The 16,851-nt window shown below is 38.5% G+C and overlaps 1 protein-coding gene across 4 annotated transcripts in view; it reads right to left on the bottom strand.

The window, feature by feature from the left end:
• EDEM3 (ER degradation enhancing alpha-mannosidase like protein 3) overlaps positions 1 to 14,151 on the bottom strand; it is a 60,980-nt gene extending 46,829 nt beyond the window's left edge. For 3 of the 4 annotated variants that reach the window (XM_032463537.1, XM_032463539.1, XM_032463540.1), the window contains exons 1-2: positions 13,756 to 14,151; positions 9,232 to 9,277 (exon numbers count right to left, since the gene is read on the bottom strand). In XM_032463537.1, coding sequence (XP_032319428.1) covers positions 9,232 to 9,277; positions 13,756 to 13,916 — 207 coding nt within the window. In that variant the 5' untranslated portion in view covers positions 13,917 to 14,151. The remainder of the gene's footprint in view (positions 1 to 9,231; positions 9,278 to 13,755) is intronic. The other variant, XM_032463538.1, reaches the window with a different exon arrangement.
• Positions 14,152 to 16,851: the final 2,700 nt, after the last annotated feature.

The raw sequence follows: 16,851 nt of genomic DNA, 5'->3' as shown, positions 1-16,851 counted from the left end.
TGAAGCATCTGATCCAAATTTTGAAATTTCTATACCTTCTCTACAAGGTATCTGTATCTTAAGTTATACCATGAGATGAAGGCAAGTTCAGACTTCTCTCAGGGAGTTTTTTTACGAAGAAATAACACTTTAAATTTCAAAGTCTAATATTTTGAATTATGGTATACGAAACATTAGTTTTTGCTGTTTGAAAAATTTCTCTGTACATTCATAGCCATCAGAAAGATAGTTTTTAGTGTTTTGACAAAGAGTTTTAAAGGTTTATAACATCTGTATTCTGGTCCGGAAACATAAATCACACAGTTAAAATTCAACTTAAGTGGCGCCAGTGCACACCATTTTTCTCTGGCTTCTCCGTTCCTGAGTTTTCCTTTTGATTCATCTCTTGGTTGCCTGGACTTTGTCCTCAGGTAAGTTAATTTTGTTTGTGTGTTTGTTTTAGAAGAGTGTCATCAGTATTGTCGTCTCTGGTGTTCATGGGTTAGGCTGTCTCTTGCCTTACAACTGAAGAACAATTTGAATGATTATAAAATGCTTGAAACATATTTTCTTCCCTTCAGAAATTTGAAAATACTGTTCCATACTCTTCTTGCATTCTTAAAACTGTATTCTACTGCCTCTCACTAAACTAAATTATCTAGATTCCAAAGTCATAGCCCATTAGCAGCCAAAAAAGAAAGACAGAAAGAAAGAAAGGAAGGAAGAAAAGAGGTGAGGAACACTAAACACATGGTCAACCGGTCAACAGAAAGGGAAAGAAAGACAAAAAAAAAAATTAAAGTAGACTAAAGAATATAAAAAGCATTGAAGACTACAACCCTTCGGGTATTTTAGTAAGTTCAGTGCTCCATCATGATTTATTTCCTGATGAAAGGATTCCAGGCAACAAGTGTTTTGATATAATTAGAATCCACATGTAGATACTAAATTCTGAATTTAGTACTTTATAATTTTAGTGTTACATATGATTTTTAGTATAAATTCCTAATTACATTTACATGTCTTTTAGATGTCAAGTGCCTAACCACTTTTTCAGTTAATTCCAACAGAACTGTGATTTACCAGAATGCACAATATTTTTATTGCTTTATAGTTTCATATTTAACACATATAAACAACACTTAGAAGTAACTTAATATTTATTAAAACTTGCTGATGTATTTTGAAAGATACTTTGTAAGAGATCATTTAAACGCTAATTTTATTGTAAAGAGCTCCTGGCTTTTTAAACCACTGCTTAGAAAGCTTAACACTACTATTTTGGGGGTTTTGCAACACACACACGCACACACACACATATGCCTTTGTCTGAAATATGAAACTCAAACCCTAAGCTTATCCAGGTAAGAAAAATATTAATAGCAACTGTAAACTAGAATAATCAAATAAGGAAGTTTTGAACCAGGTGTAAAAATATTTTGTGGCCCCGTTTCAGGGTTAAGGACAGAAACAAAACCACAGCCCTTTCTCTGGGTAACCAAACTGCAGTTGGTCTGCGTAACTCAGAGCGATGCATACGTGGCAAACAAACAGCTGTGTTGCACTTCAAACATCCTGGCTATCTGAGGTACAGCAACGCCTTCTCTTCGCAACGTATTGCCGGAACAAGGGATAAGTTAATTCATATTTCTATGACTCAGAGCCAGAAAATAAACACCCTTTAAAAATTATCACTCAAAGTAAAATTCAGGTGATAAGAGTTCTATATAAATTAAGGAGAACAGGTGCCTAGCTAAAAGCAAGGGCAAAAACGTAAAACAAAACATAGAACTCTCCCCACGTCAGATTCTAAATTGACTAGCACTTTGATGTAACTCTGCTTCAAAACACCCAAGTCACAGCAGCATCCAACAACGACTTTTAGGGAAACCAATTCCAAAAACTAGGCAAAGGGAAGAGACTTTATTCTACTACTACCAATAATAAAACAAAAATGTCATTTATAACAGTTAGTGATGTTACCAAATCTTTTCAATTTTCCACAAAATTATATACATTTTAAATGTTTTACTCCAGATCCTTATTGTTGAATACCTCTCTCCTTGAGGCAGATAAGACATTTCCTCCTAAAATAAAAACTAAATGGTATTTAATAAACAGTCTATCATATACTGGTAGCTTACGTTAGTTACTGACTGGACTTGCATGATTTATAAGCTCTCCTTCCAGCCCAAGTCACGTTTCCCTTTTCCCTCTTGTTCACTATGTACACTCACTTACCAAACCACTTTTCAGGTGTTTAGGATTCCATTTATCTAAACTATTAAATTGTTGATACTTCCTACACTGAACGTATGGTCCTTTGAGGCAGCATATTTTGTGGAATGTTTCTCAGCACTAAGGAGAAATACGCAACAAATTCTGGCTGTCTCATAAGATTTTTAATTAATCACAACAGAGTTGGGGGTGGGTATAGCTCAGCAGTGGAGCCTGTGCTTAGCATGCACGAGGTCATGGGTTCAATCTCCAGTACTTCCATTAAAAAACTTTTTTTTAAATAAATAAACCTAATTACCACCCCCTCCGAAAAAAAAAAAAAAAAAAAAAAAAGAGTAAAGTGTTAGCGTACTTTAAAAGTTTGTGCTCAAAATAAATGAGAACAAAAGTTTCCAAATCCTTCAACATATCTTAATCTATTTAGTTTTGATCAATGGTAAAATAAATTGAACTTAAATAATATTACATGAAATAAATGACAATAAATAATAATGTTATAATGAAATAAAATCCTGCTACTAACAAATTTTGGGGGGAAGACTATTATCAATAACGCAGAAAAAGCATTTGAAAATTCAGTAAGTACCCTGTGAGGATGAAAATTCTCAGCCAACTAAAAAAGAAAGGAACTTATTCAACTTAATACAGCGCACATGTGAAAAACCAACAGCTAACATCATACTTAATAGTGAAAGGTTAATTGCTTTCTCCATAAGATTAGGATCAAGACAAGGATCTTACCAGCTCTTTTCAATATAATACTAGAAGTCCTAGCCACTGCTATAAGAAGAAATAAAAAAGGCACATAGTTTGGAAAGAAAGAAGGAAAAGCCTTTGTTTGTAGATGGCATGACTGACCACGTAGGAAATCTGAAGGAAGCTACCAAAAGAGCTGCTAGAAGTAATAAGTGAGTTTAGCAAGGATGCAAGGTTAACAGACAGAAAGTTGTATATCTGTATAACATCAATGGACAGCTGGAAATTAAAACCTGAAAAATACAAGTTATACTAGCATAAAAATATGAAATATTTATGAACAAATTTAACAAAAGATGTGCAAGACCTGTACACTGAAAGTACAAAATGCTGCTGATATTAGGTAAGAGCTAACTAAATGAACAGACACCATGTTCATGGACTGGAAGACATGATACTGCTAAGAAGTCAGTTTTTCCAAATTGATGCATAGATTCAACATAATCCCAATCAACAGCTCAACTGTTTTTTTTTTTGTGTGTGTGTGCAGAAATTGACCTATAATTCTAAAATTCACGTGGAAATGCAAAGAACCTAAAATATTAAGAACAATTTTGAAAAAGAACAAAGCTGAACGACTTACACTGCCTGGCGTCAGGACGTGACATTACGTACTCAAGACAGTGTGGTATTGGTAGACAAATGAATATTTACATCAGTGGAAAACAGAGTCTAGACACAGACCTGTGCATATATGGTTACTTGATTTTACAAACTTGCCAGAGTAATTCAACGCAGCAAGGGTATTCTTTTCAACAAACAGTGCTGGAATAACTGGATGTCCACACAGAAAAAATATATAAACAAATTTTATGTATACATTACGTACACAAACACGTATACAAACATTAACTCAGAACAGGTAGATCGCAGCGAAAAAGCTAAAATTATAAACACCTAGAAGAAAATAAGAAAATCTCTGTGACCCTGGGCTAGGCAAATATATACTTTTAGGTAGGATACAAAAGACATGAATCATAAAGAAAAAGGATAAACTGGACTTGGTCACAATTTAAAACGTTTGTACTTCAAAAGACATTAAGAAAATTAAAAGGCAAAGTACAGACTGGGAGACAATATCTGCAAAACACATATGCAATAAAGGACTGAGACCCAGAATACAGAATTCTTAAAGAGTCAGTAATAACAAAACAAATGACCTGATTTTTAAACGGTAAGAAATCTGAACAGATGTTTCACCAAAAAAAGATACACTAAGCACATGCAAAAATTTTCAACATCACTAGTCATCAGGAAAAATGAAATTAAAATCACAACCCACTAAAATGGCTAAAATTAAAAAGACTGAAAATACCAAGTGTTGGAGAGGATGTGGAGTAACTAAAACTCTCAAAACTGCTCGTGTGGAATGCAAATGTCACAGCCAGGCTAGGAAAGGTTGGCAGTTTTCTTATAAAAAGTTAAACTCACCCTTCCCATGTGACCCAGCAACCCCATTCCTAAGTATGAAAATGTATGTCCACATAAACATCTGCGCTCACAGGTCCATGGCAGTCTTTAATAACAGCCAAAGACCAGAAACAAGCCAAATATTTATCAACTGGGGAATGAAGAAATAAACTGTGTTCCATCTAATCAAATGAGTAATACTGAGCAGTAAGTAGGAACTATGTCCAACAACATGGATGAATCTCAAACGCCTCACGACACACTGTAAGACGTTATTGATATGAAATCCTAGAAAAGGGAAAACTAGCGACAAAAAGCAGATCACAATGGTTGCTAGAGGTCAGAGGTGGAGAAAAGGAACTGACCACAGAGGAGCCTGAGGAAGCTCTTTGTGGTGACATAAATGTTCCATATCCTGGTTGCAGTGGTAGTGAAACAACTGCGTACAACTGTCAAACTCAGAAGAGGGCATTTAAAACTGGAATTTTTTTTTTGTCTGTAAATTATATCAAATAAACAGAAAGACTTAGTTCTACTGTGTTAAAATTCTACAGTATCAGAGTGTGATTAAAAAAAAAAACTGTAAGAGGATGCTAAAGAATTTCTAAAGACACTTTGGCAGTTTTAGGATGTTCTAAAGTACAGGCCAAGGAACAGCGGTTAACAGAAAGTAGTTCTGCCATCTCTATACACAAAAATGTGCGTATCAATTTGCATCTTTCCTCCTCCCCACTATTACTAGTACCACTTCTAAACTACTTTATGTACAAAATAACTCTTCTTGAAGAAACTACCAAGAAGAAACATTAGGTACACAGCTTCAAATGGGGAATATGAACAAGTTCTGGAGATGGATGGTGACAACCCTACCACAATGTGAATGTAATTAATAACACAGGACTGTACACTTAAAAATGGTTAATTTTATGTTATGTGTATTTTGCCACGATAAAAAATTTTTTAAAAATTAGGAAAAAAAATTCCAAGAAAACGTACATAAACCTAGAAATGTGGAAGGACGTTACATTTTAAAACAGTTCCTTCTGTTTTAAATGATAAAGACTAATCTGTTTCTTAGAATTGTACTCTCATGAAATCATGGTTTAAAGTGGTTATTAGTTAGATATGACTCTACTAGTTAAAGGAAACTGTGCTTACCAACTCTTGTCGAGTTTATTTTTAATGTTTAGGGCTCTACTGAAGTAGTTTTTGCTTTTAATAGTTAATAACTGAGTTGTCTACAGTAGACAGGAAACACATGACAAGACAAAGATCAGATCTGACAGCTCAGATCCAAAATGGTTCTGTATCTGGTGGCCTAAATACATGTATTTTGTCATCTGAATTAATTTGCAAACTAACCTCGGCACAAATAACTAAAAACAAGCTAAAAGAAGCCCTAAAGTGTCTGCGGTCTGAGGTTAAATAAGGTTGCACAAGGACTGCCAAAATAAACATCTAATTTCATGTTATTTGGGGAAAAGAGAAAGCCATCTGTGCAATTCACTGTGAATAAATGGCAGTCTGACTGGGGCTAGAGATTTATAAAATACTGTCATTACGATGTTAATATTTATGCAATTAATTGATAAAATCAGAAAATTCCTGGATGTAACACCAAGAGACGGCAGAGATACAGTAATCTACCTAAGGCTGGCAGGGCATTGTTACTGAAAAACAGCATTAATAGAGCCTGGGGAATCACAAAAAAAGGAAAGAAATAAAAGTTCAAAGGCTGCGTGCCTAAACAGGAAAGATGAGTGTATCTGAAGGAAGTTCTCTGCACAACCTGGGGAATGAGTTCTGAGCTAAAGCCTAGATGAATTTTAGGAGGGCAATTGCAACCCCAGGCAAAGCATGAATTCTGGTAGCAGGAGCAGGAAACTCCCAAACAGTGCTTCCCACCTGCTAGACACAAGTTGTAGGCATTTTAATTGTACTAACTTGCTCTGCTCTTACAGCACATTGTGAGGCAGGCAAACCATTTGAGAGAGATGGGGAAACAGGCTCGGGGAGACTGGATGACTTTCCCACTGTAAGCCCGCTGGCAGGCAGCAGAGCCACCTCAGGGTGTCCTGCTCCATTTCTGGAATTCTTGCTCTTAATCATGTCTTTGGAAAACAATGTTGTTTTTCAGGAAGCAAGAAAGTTAAAAGGAATTACTATAATTGTAGCTAGACTGAAGAGCAGTATTTTTAAAAACTAGCAAGAAATGAAGTTTTTAACATTTATTAAAAGCCCACCACGCACAAGGCATTTTACAATTTAGCATAGTCGGCAACTGACCACAACAAGTAAACGGAATTACAGAACCCAAAATTTACCATTAACTTGTATTTTTAATTAAATTTAGTAAATGATTTCTTTGAATTTAAAAGGTGAAGATATACCATAGTAATCAAATGCAAAAAAGCCCCGTTATTTGACTACACCTTCAAAATAATTACATTCAGTTGTTTCAAAAACAAAACAAAATAAAACATTTATGTACCAGGCATCATGTTAGGCACAGGACATACAGAAGATCAGTTTGCTAAAAATTAAAGAAAATGGTCCTTGTTCTCAAAAATCTTACAGAATAAAACAATCCTTTGCAATTATCCCCACTTTACATAGGAAGGCACTGCTCAGGAGGGTTAAATGATCTGTTTAAGGTCCAAGCTATTAAATAGCTGAGACAGGATTTGAACTCAAACCCATCAAACTCCAAAACCTAACTACACTTAACAAAAAACGAACAGTGTAAAAGCTAATAATGTAGAAAAAATTTTCAGCTGACTTCAAATAATAAATACAGGGCACCTGATTTCTGTCTAATATTTTAGAACGGTTTCATGTTAGTTGAGAACTTGAAAAGGGGAAGTGTGAATTCTAGACTAAACCTTGGGTTACAAACCTCACATACATTGAGCATAGCACAAGTACACTGCGAGAGTCACTCATGTTGTCAAACCGTTGAACATTTTAAAATACATATCGCAGTGGACCTCAGACAGGTGTGGCTCCACTGGAAAAATGGAAGAGGGTATCAATTCCAGGAGTTTCCTGTCTTTGGAGTTGAAATCCCTCTCCTTTACATCTTGTAGGTAGGTGGTTGTAATAGAAAGTTACCGAGTTAGGGTCCAATAAGAAACTGGACGGGAAACCCTCTGAGGGCTGCCCTGGCCACCTGCTCTGTCACAAATCCATTTGCTAAGCACATTTTTTAGTAGGAAAAAACTACTAATATAATAAGTACTGATAAATCTGCTGTTTACCTAATAAGGAACAAGATGTTAAAGGTCCTATGCTTTACAAAGAGAGGATCCTATTCACAGTGAGACGCACTGAACTGATCAGCTGTCTACCGTTTTATTCAACTACGCATCTATGACCTGGCTTAGGTCTGAGGGTGCAGCATGGACCCACCTGGCCACCTCAAAACCATTAACCTAGAGTTGTTAAATTATGCTTTGGCCAAACTGAATTAACCAGGGATAAATGATTTTGAAAGAAATGGTAAGGAAATGGTTGAGGTCTTGAGAAATGACTTCAAAACTGTGTTTTCAACATGGTTTAAAATACCCCAAATTTCATCACCATCATATCCTAAAAGCATTTATTCAGAACTTAATATGTACTCCTAAAAAGTGTACAATATAAATGGCGATACGAATTATCAAATATAAAACATGCTTCAAAAATACAAAAACGTATAAAAGCATAGGCAATTACACGTTTATAAAGATAATGCTAATATACGAAGCTATTTGGGTAACATATAATGAAAAATAGACTCAGTTGAAAAACACTTAAAAGAATCAAATACAGCTAGTTCTCTGCCAAACTTTTCCCAGCAACATTTTTATAGGACTTAATCATAAAAGAAAATCGCTGAAGTATTTCAAAATGTAAAAAGGTCATAGGAAGTAATTCTCAGAATAATTTGATTAAACTCTTCAAAATTACACAAATTTACATGTAAAATTCTCTTGAACTCCAAAATTTTCTGGCTAGTTCATCTTTTTAAAATCATTTACTTATTTATTTTTGCAGTTTAAGATCATTTTATTGCGGGGCAAGAGGTGGCTAGGGTTGGCGGGGGCAGCTATAGACCCTCAGCCCCGCCGTCAAGAACAGGAGCCCCTCCCCACCTCCCACCCACCAAGCGGCTCCTCCTGTACTATGGGGGGGGGGTTAAATTTTTAGTTGTGGTAAAAATAAAACATGCAACACAAAATTTACTATTTTTAAGTGTAAGTTTAGCAGAGTTAAGTATATTCACTGTTGTGCAACAGGTCTCAAGAATTTTTTCACCTTGCAAAACTAAACATGCTATTTCATCTCAAGTGAGCACCAACACATTAAAACAATATAGACCAGCATACCCAGAAAGCAAACTATATTCAAATCAAAGCCCACTATGAGGATATAATTTGGACAGAAATTGGGTGTAGTTTGACTCTTAAGCAATGGTTTTCTTCATAGAGTGAATAAAAGTAATGTTGTAAATAGGTTTTTTTTTTTCAATTAAGAGAATCATTTCCCTTAAGGCCAGAGATAACATCTTATTCATGTTTATATCCACAATATCTAACTAGATAAAGTATTTAATAAACATTGTCGACAGCATCAAAGGAAATTATTTAAATACAAAGGTTCATAATTTAATTCAACTTACTCTTACCTATTCAATAAACTGGTTCTCTAAGAACCACTATCAGGAATACTGTTAGCCTATGTTTGCGCTGTTTTTTAAAAACTTCCTTTAAAAAAATGTGCTATTAATTTAGGTTTTAAAATTCCCCATTGACTGTGCTCACATAATAACTCACATTAGTGATACATAAAGATAAGATTTCTACTTACCATATAGTTACCATAAGCATGATCAAACATTTCCAGTACTTGATTCCTAATTTTAAAAGAGCAGAAATGGAAAAAAAAAAAAGTTACGTATATTCTATTTATTGTCTTTCAAAAAATTAATGCTCCTTCATAAACATATACCAATAATAAACAAAAGAAATATTTAGTTAGAAAGGGACATAAACAGAGTCAGGAAATACACCAGTGGCAGTAGACAAACTCTCATGAGTCGCACACAGCGCTGGCCCAAAGCTTTCCCATGCTAGCAGTTTATGTAAAATTCATCTCACTATTTTTCCTAAGGAAACTGTTGAATGATGCATGCCATGCAGAGAGAAGAAAATCTGATGGTGAAAAACAACTACTTCTTAACAAATTATTTACCATAAATGTCTTGAAAGGGGAAAATATTGCTGAAGAGTCCCCAAAGAAATAATTATTGCTGCCATCTGTTGTTTATAGTAGACATTCTACCAGAAGAGAGGGGTGAGTGTGTGCATTGCTATGAAACAACAATACTCTATCAAGCCCCTGCCTTTCCCCTTAAACTGAACCACTAATACCTAGTTTAACACTTACTTGTTAATATGTTTGTCGTATCTTCAAAAGATACATTTTATGATTTTATGGTGTACTTTTTGCTTCTTTAAAAAACTGTCCAAAGTCAAATACACAATATTCATCCCTAAAATGAGAAAAGTAATCCTCAAAAACAGATCTGCGTGTTTTGGCTAACTCTGTTTCTCAAAATCCCCAAGATGTCTGTTTAAAATGGAGATTTCTGATTCCCATACCAGATTTACCAAGTCAAAATCTGAAAGGCTGGGAACAAAGGAATCAGTCTTTCAATTAAATACCCTAAAATTTGGGCTTGAGAGTAACAGGAAAAACTACAAAAGTTAATGTCATGGCCAGATAAGGCCAAGTCTCTCAAAAATTAGCAAAGAGTAAAGTTTTCATAATCTTTCATTAATTCTTACTAATTTTCCAAAGTTCCAATCACTAACGGCAAGAACTGAAGAAGGCATTAAAGAAAATGGTTGGATGTATCTTTATCCTCCTGCTGTAGTGCAGCTCTGATGTCAAAAATCGTAATCATGGATTATGAAATACTGGTACTAACAAGGCTGGCAGACAGAAAAGGGCTAACGTCCAGATCCTGGCTATACTGATCAGCCAAACCAAGTGCACTCAAACTTGGGGACTGAATAAGCTAGGTCCTGACAACTTTTTATGAAAACAACCATTTTAAAACACCTAATCATCAAAAGCAAGGTGCTAAATCACTTTGCTAAAACACTAATTCTTTATGTGCTTATAGGTGTGATAGACTGTGGGTCAAGTTATCTCAGAAAATTACAGAGTATCTCAAAGAATCCTTCTAGACATTTCTTCATTATATTGCAGATTATAAAGAACTCTCAGATTAGCTAGTAAACCAACAAAAAAGGAGTTATAATTTCCCTTCAAACACTAAAGGTCAATAAATGGAATATGGAAATTCTTTTTCCCTTCCCCTGAAATAGAATACAAAATTATTCCTCTATTTAAAAAAATTTTTTTTAAAGATAAATAAACCTAACTACCTCCTGAGGGAGGGTATATAGCTCAGTGGTAGAGTGTGTGCTTAGCATGAACGGGGTCCTGGGTTCAATCCCCAGCACCTCTACTTTAAATAAAATAAGATAAAATAAAATAAATAAACCAAAATTATTGCCAAGAAGTAAATTCCTATAACTGGTAACTGTAGGGCCTAGACATGTGTATAACAGATAACAAAGGCTTTAATTTGTTAACCCAACGTTGCAAACATTAAAATTTCAAGGCTAAAATGAGTAACTCATGATTGTGAATAAGGATACATTATTTTTCAATCCTTTCATTTATACAGCTCATGATCATCAAATTTTACAACACACACTTCAAATTGGAGCTATTTAATACCCAGCTGCGCTCTCTTGCTCTCTTAATTACACACAGAAGTCCTAACAAAGTCATATTTAAAAACAGAATAGTAGAATAATTACTATATTAAACTTAAAATTTTTTCTGTAAGGTTTTATATCTATTCAACAACTGGATAAAAATGTATCGGAATGAGAGCCACAGTTCAAAAATTACGTCTCTTCATTTTAAATAATTTCTGTAAGTCAGCTTTCTCTTAAGTTACATTGCTTGCCAACACGCCACAGAAACTGGGACTGTTTCATACTTCATTTTTCAAGTAAAAACACCAACAACTGCCTTAACATTTAAAACACAAAAACAAAAAAATGAATTCCAGGAAGGGTAAGACCACATATGACTAGGGAAGTAACTCCATAAACTGTGAACTGTAAGGTACTGAGCAGCTCCAGTCTGTATCATCAGTTTAGCCTGGGGGAAGGGGGAGGGAAAGGGATGGGATATTTTCTGTTTATCATAAATCATTTTTTGGGTTTCAAAAAAACTGTACAGGTAAACCTAATGAATTAGAGTTCAGCTTCGTGAAAATTCCCAGAGTGGAGAGCAGTCAAGCAATTGTACACGTGTGGTTCGTAGCTCTGGACTTTTATTCTACCCTTACCCTAGAGTCAGGCAATCTAAACTAACAAGCCGAAATAACTGTAACTTCACTCTGATGATCTCAAAATTTGAGCTGAAATCTCAAGCGAATTATGTTGGACTTTTCCAGTTAAAAACTAATTTTGGTCAAAAAAAAAAATCCAACAACTTTTCTTCAAATAAAAATTGTTAATGAAAGAAAGGGAGAAAGTGGTCAGATAAAAATTCGTGCTGTCCTTAACAGACTTGGAGTTTCTCTTTCCAGATCTTGTGGAAGTACAGCATAGTGGAGCGATCTCAGGCTCTGAAGTCATAGAGACCTGGGTTTGAATACTGGCTCCACCATTTACTAGCTCTGTGACTCTGAACAAGTCAATCTTGAGTCTCAGTTTCCTCATCTGCAAAATGGGGATCACATCCACCCCATTAATAAATTGAGGATTACATACACAGTATATACAAAGTGTCTGGCACAAGTAGGATATTCAGTAAAGCAGTGATCATGATACATTAAATTCATAAACAGAGAAAATTTAAGATACTTATTAGAGTTTATTGGTAATTTTTTGATAGCTGATACTTTATTTCTTCCAATAAGCATCTTTCCTATTTTACTGAAAAACTAACACAAGTCTCTTCCAACAATTTAAACAATATAGAAGTCTGTACATAAAATAAAACTTGATGGTTCCACCTCATCTCCACCCTAACTCCAGGAGGCAGTCATCTTTCCATGTTTCTCTGAGCACAATTTTTTTCAGTTGGATGGTACTATAGATATTGTTCCACAACTTATATCTTTTTTTTTTTTGTCTTGGGAATATTCTGCGTAGCTTTCCAACGACCCACCTCATCCTTAATATCTGAATATTATTCTATAATATGGATGTTCCAAGGAACAGTTCTATTCTTTCAAAATGCACATCCTTGTACATCTACCTCTACTCTAACAATACTTTAATTTCTGTAGCCTGGATCCCTAAGATGGGATTAATGAATCAAAAAGTATATACAATTTAAATTTTAGGAGATACTATCAAATAAGTTACAGCAATTTACACTCCTATCAAGGTTCTTCTCACACCTCAACTATCCAGTACTCTACCCAGGTACTGTGCTTTCTGTTTACTAATCTGATGGCTAAAAAGCAGCTATTTCGTCGCTTTCACATGCATCTCTCACATTTTTGAGGCTGAGTAACTTTTCATGTTTACTGACTTATCTGCATTTTCCTCTTGCGTGAATTAACTCTTCACACGCTTTGCCCATTTTCTACTGGTTCTTGGCTGGTTTCCTATTCATTTGAGGGACCCTGGTCTATATTAGGAATATTAACTCTGTGTGTACAAATGCTGTACATATGACTCAAGATTGTACAACTTTCAAGACTGATAAAACTACTTGGAGTAAAGTAAATAGGTATATTTAATTGGGGCTTTTGAATACTACCATGAAATTTTGTCCTATTATGAAAATGCAGCCCAAGAAAATGCTGCAAGGAAATGGCAAAACGTGCAAAGTTCAAGTTCCAACGAACGCCCCCTTTTCCGTAACAGGTGTAAACATGATTTCCTTAACCACTGTGAGATCAGCAACGTTTTCCCAGCTGGGAGCTCACTTGTGGGAGAGACCCAGCCACGTCCCTAATGAAAGACACGCGCAGGACTCGCGCGCGCAGCGACACGGGTCGCGGCCCCCTCCACGGGCCACTGACATGGCAGCTGCGCTGACACGCCGCGCCTGGCCTCCAGGAGCCTGCACATGTCATCGACGGCCCGGGCGACCCCCCGACAGCGCCCCGAGGTCGCATCGCGGGCGGCCGCCCGCGCCGTCCCCGCCCCTGTCCGCCCCGCCAGGGTCCTCTCAAGGCAACAGCCGTCCCAATCGCGACAGGAGAGGCGACTGCGCGATGACAGGTACCTCGCCGCGCCGTGGTCAGCCTCACGAGGAAACCCACCCCCGGCTGCCCAGCACCCTTACCCAAGCTTCTGCTTCTCCTCCCTGCTCATGGGCGCGGCGCCCGCCGTCCACACGGACGTGGCCGATACCAGGCAGAACGCGGCCGTCGCCGCCACCAGGCTCCATGGCGCTCGCTGGGGGACCGGGGACCCACAGCCCCGGCCGCCGCCGGCTGCGCTCATGGCCCCGAGCTTCCGCGCACGCGCAGCTGCTACGCCCGGCCGGTGGGACACATCGCCGGACGCCGGTGGCACAGGGGCTGCGAGCCGTGCTGAGGGCGGGATGCGGAGGAACGCGAGCGGCCGCCGTCGCCGATCTGTTTCCCGTAGCCACCGAGCCGGTCCCCGGCGCCAGCGCTGCCACCGCCCTCCGCCCTCAGCAGCCCGGAGCGCCGCCCCCAGCTTTCCGGTGTCGTAGTCTGGGAAACCGCCTCCCCCAATGCTACTTCCGGGTAGGGCCCGAGACGCTGAGCCTCGGGGCCAATGGGGACCGGGTGGGAGAGGGGCTGGCTCCGGGGACAGGAGAGGGCATTGGCCGGGGGAAGTGAGACGTGGACAAAAGGCGGGACTGGGGAGGGACCTCTCGCCTCGGCCGTCCTCCGGCCCCCTAAACTAGAGACCCGAGAACTACCAGTCCCAGCGTGCACTGCTTCCTCCCCCGCTAAATTTCCACCCCGGGTGGGCGCGCTGCACGCTGGTAAGTGTGGTCCGTCGAGGGCCGCGGGTGATACCTGCGGAGGCGCTTTTCCTGCCGCCCTGCAGCCAGCCCACCCTCCGTGGGCTGCTGAGTCCGAGGGAACCTGCCAGCTCTTTATCCGCCTTCGTGCGAATACGTTTCCCTGAGGCTCACACAGCCTCAGGTCAGTGCAGCTCGCCTTAGGGAACAGGAGTCCCTAATTACTCGGTGTAGTCCTCTGCCCTTAGGAATGTTACAAACATTAACAGCAAAAATGAATTGAGCATTTGACGGCGGTGTGCTGAGAGTTTTACTTGCATTCTCTCATGCACTCTTCTCAACTCTAATAGGTAAGTGCCGCCACCTCCGTTTTGCAAACGAGGAAACCGAACTAGGAAAGTTAGGTCACACTTCTGGGTTAGATTCCAGCTAGCCTCTGTGACTCGAAAGCCCTTGCGTGTAAACTACAAGGGTGAAGGAGGGCACGGGAAGCCTCGTGCTTGATTAACAGCAGTTACCTATAAACTCAGTGTAAGGAAAGTAGCGTGAGCTGCAAAGAAACATTAGTAGAGATTGAAACTTGCGATTTATTTTGATGACCGAGTCCCACGTTAACCATTGGTAAAATGAGAAGTAGGTTTCTCCTGAAAAACCACATTGCTTTTCTTGTGTGATAATTCAGTAGGTAGGTGCAGAGTTTAGGAGCTCGGATGTGACCTCTCTAACCACAGGAAGTCGCTTACTCGTCCCCTCAGCAGCTTAGCTGTCTTTCTGGGAAGTTTTCTTCCTTGATTTCTGTCACCTTGCATCATCCGCTTCCCTCTCAGACTGACTGTTCAGGTGACACCAGTGACTCCTCTGCCTTCATTCCCCCTCTTTACTCTGTCTTAAATGCAGGTGTTTCCTGCATTTTCTGGTTTTCTTTTTGTCGGTTTTCTCTTTGTAATTGCAGTTTCTTGGTGATTTCTACCACTCACATGGATCCAACCATCATACCCTGTGGTTGATTCCTAACTCGATCTTTGTCCTGATTTCTAGACCCACATTTCCACCTCCCTGATAGAAATTCCCTTTTGTCTGGCCCAAGGGTAGCTCAAATGTAATGTGTTCACTGATGTCAGAATCATCTTCAGCTGGGCCTCCTCCTTCATGTCTCTGCCCAATCACTTGCTAATTATATAGACTCTATTTCTGCTGTCACTACCTTTCTCTCTGCTCAGTTCAAGCCTCCATTACCTCCTTCCTGAACCATCACAATGGCCTCCTAAATTACTTCCCCGCCACCCTAACTATTCTCCATATCACTACCACAGGTGGCATTCAAGGAGGATCTCTACAAACCCTCTGAAGGTGGTATCTCCCTTCTACCCCTGTCCTGCATTCGAATCCTGAGATAACTAACAGATTCTCCTGGTATATCCTTCCTATGCCTTTGCCCTGACTATTCCCTCTGCTGTCCCACCATTTTGTCTGTAAAATACTCACTGCCCATTAAGTCTCAGATTGCACCTCCACAAATTCCTTCCAAAACCTTCCAATCATTAGACGCACCCTCCCATTGTATTCTTTGTCTTTATTATTGTGTTTGTCACGGTCAGCCATGCCCACTAGACTGGGACTGCTTGGAGGGTACTGACTTCAGCTTATTTGTGTGTTCCCAAACTCAGCCCTGTGCCTCTCCTGTTACACGTACTCAGTCAGCGTTGGATGTACTTGTTTCCTTATTCCTTCAGTTTCTGCCTCTATAAAGTGGGAATAATATGGTTTTTATCTACTTACATGGAGGCTGTGAAAACACATGAGGTCGTTTTTGTACAGCACCGTATCTTTTTTACAGACCTATATTGGTTCCATCCTGAATCCTCTTTGGCAGCTTTCATGATGCGGTTAGCTAAATAAATAATACCTATGAATTATTCTTGGCTCTGGCACAGAGAACATGGGAAGCTAAAGGTCAACACCAATCAGTCAGTCTTTGAAAAGTAGGGGAGAAAGAAAGTAGAAAAATAGCCAGTGACCTTCAGTTACACTGAAATGTGCTCAAGTCAATTACGTGTAGTGAATTATCGGTAGTAACTCAGTTTTCTTCACCTTCCTGCTGTTGCAAGCCTTTATAAGACGTCAAAGTCGACAAGTAACTATCATTGAGAAACAACGTTCTCAAGTACTGGCTTTTAATATGTAGCATTTCTTAGGTTTTTGTTTTTGTTTTGTTTTGTTTTTGGTCTGTCTTAATTTGTTTCAAACTAAAACTGCATTTGAAAAGTATGTAATAGAATACAGAACGTAATCTTTGTTGACTTGCTAAACAATAAGCGTCTTTTTCTCCCTTACTGAAATCCAATTTCTAGCCAGTGGTTGAGTCCACTTTTCACTAATCTGTAAAACATAAGAATAAAAGCTTGAGTGGCCTAAAACGTATTGCGACTTAACATATCCAAG

The sequence above is a fragment of the Camelus ferus genome, chromosome 21 (assembly GCF_009834535.1).
Source record: "Camelus ferus isolate YT-003-E chromosome 21, BCGSAC_Cfer_1.0, whole genome shotgun sequence".
Classification (NCBI taxonomy): Eukaryota; Metazoa; Chordata; class Mammalia; order Artiodactyla; family Camelidae; genus Camelus; species Camelus ferus.
This window is presented reverse-complemented; position numbering and strand designations above follow the sequence as displayed.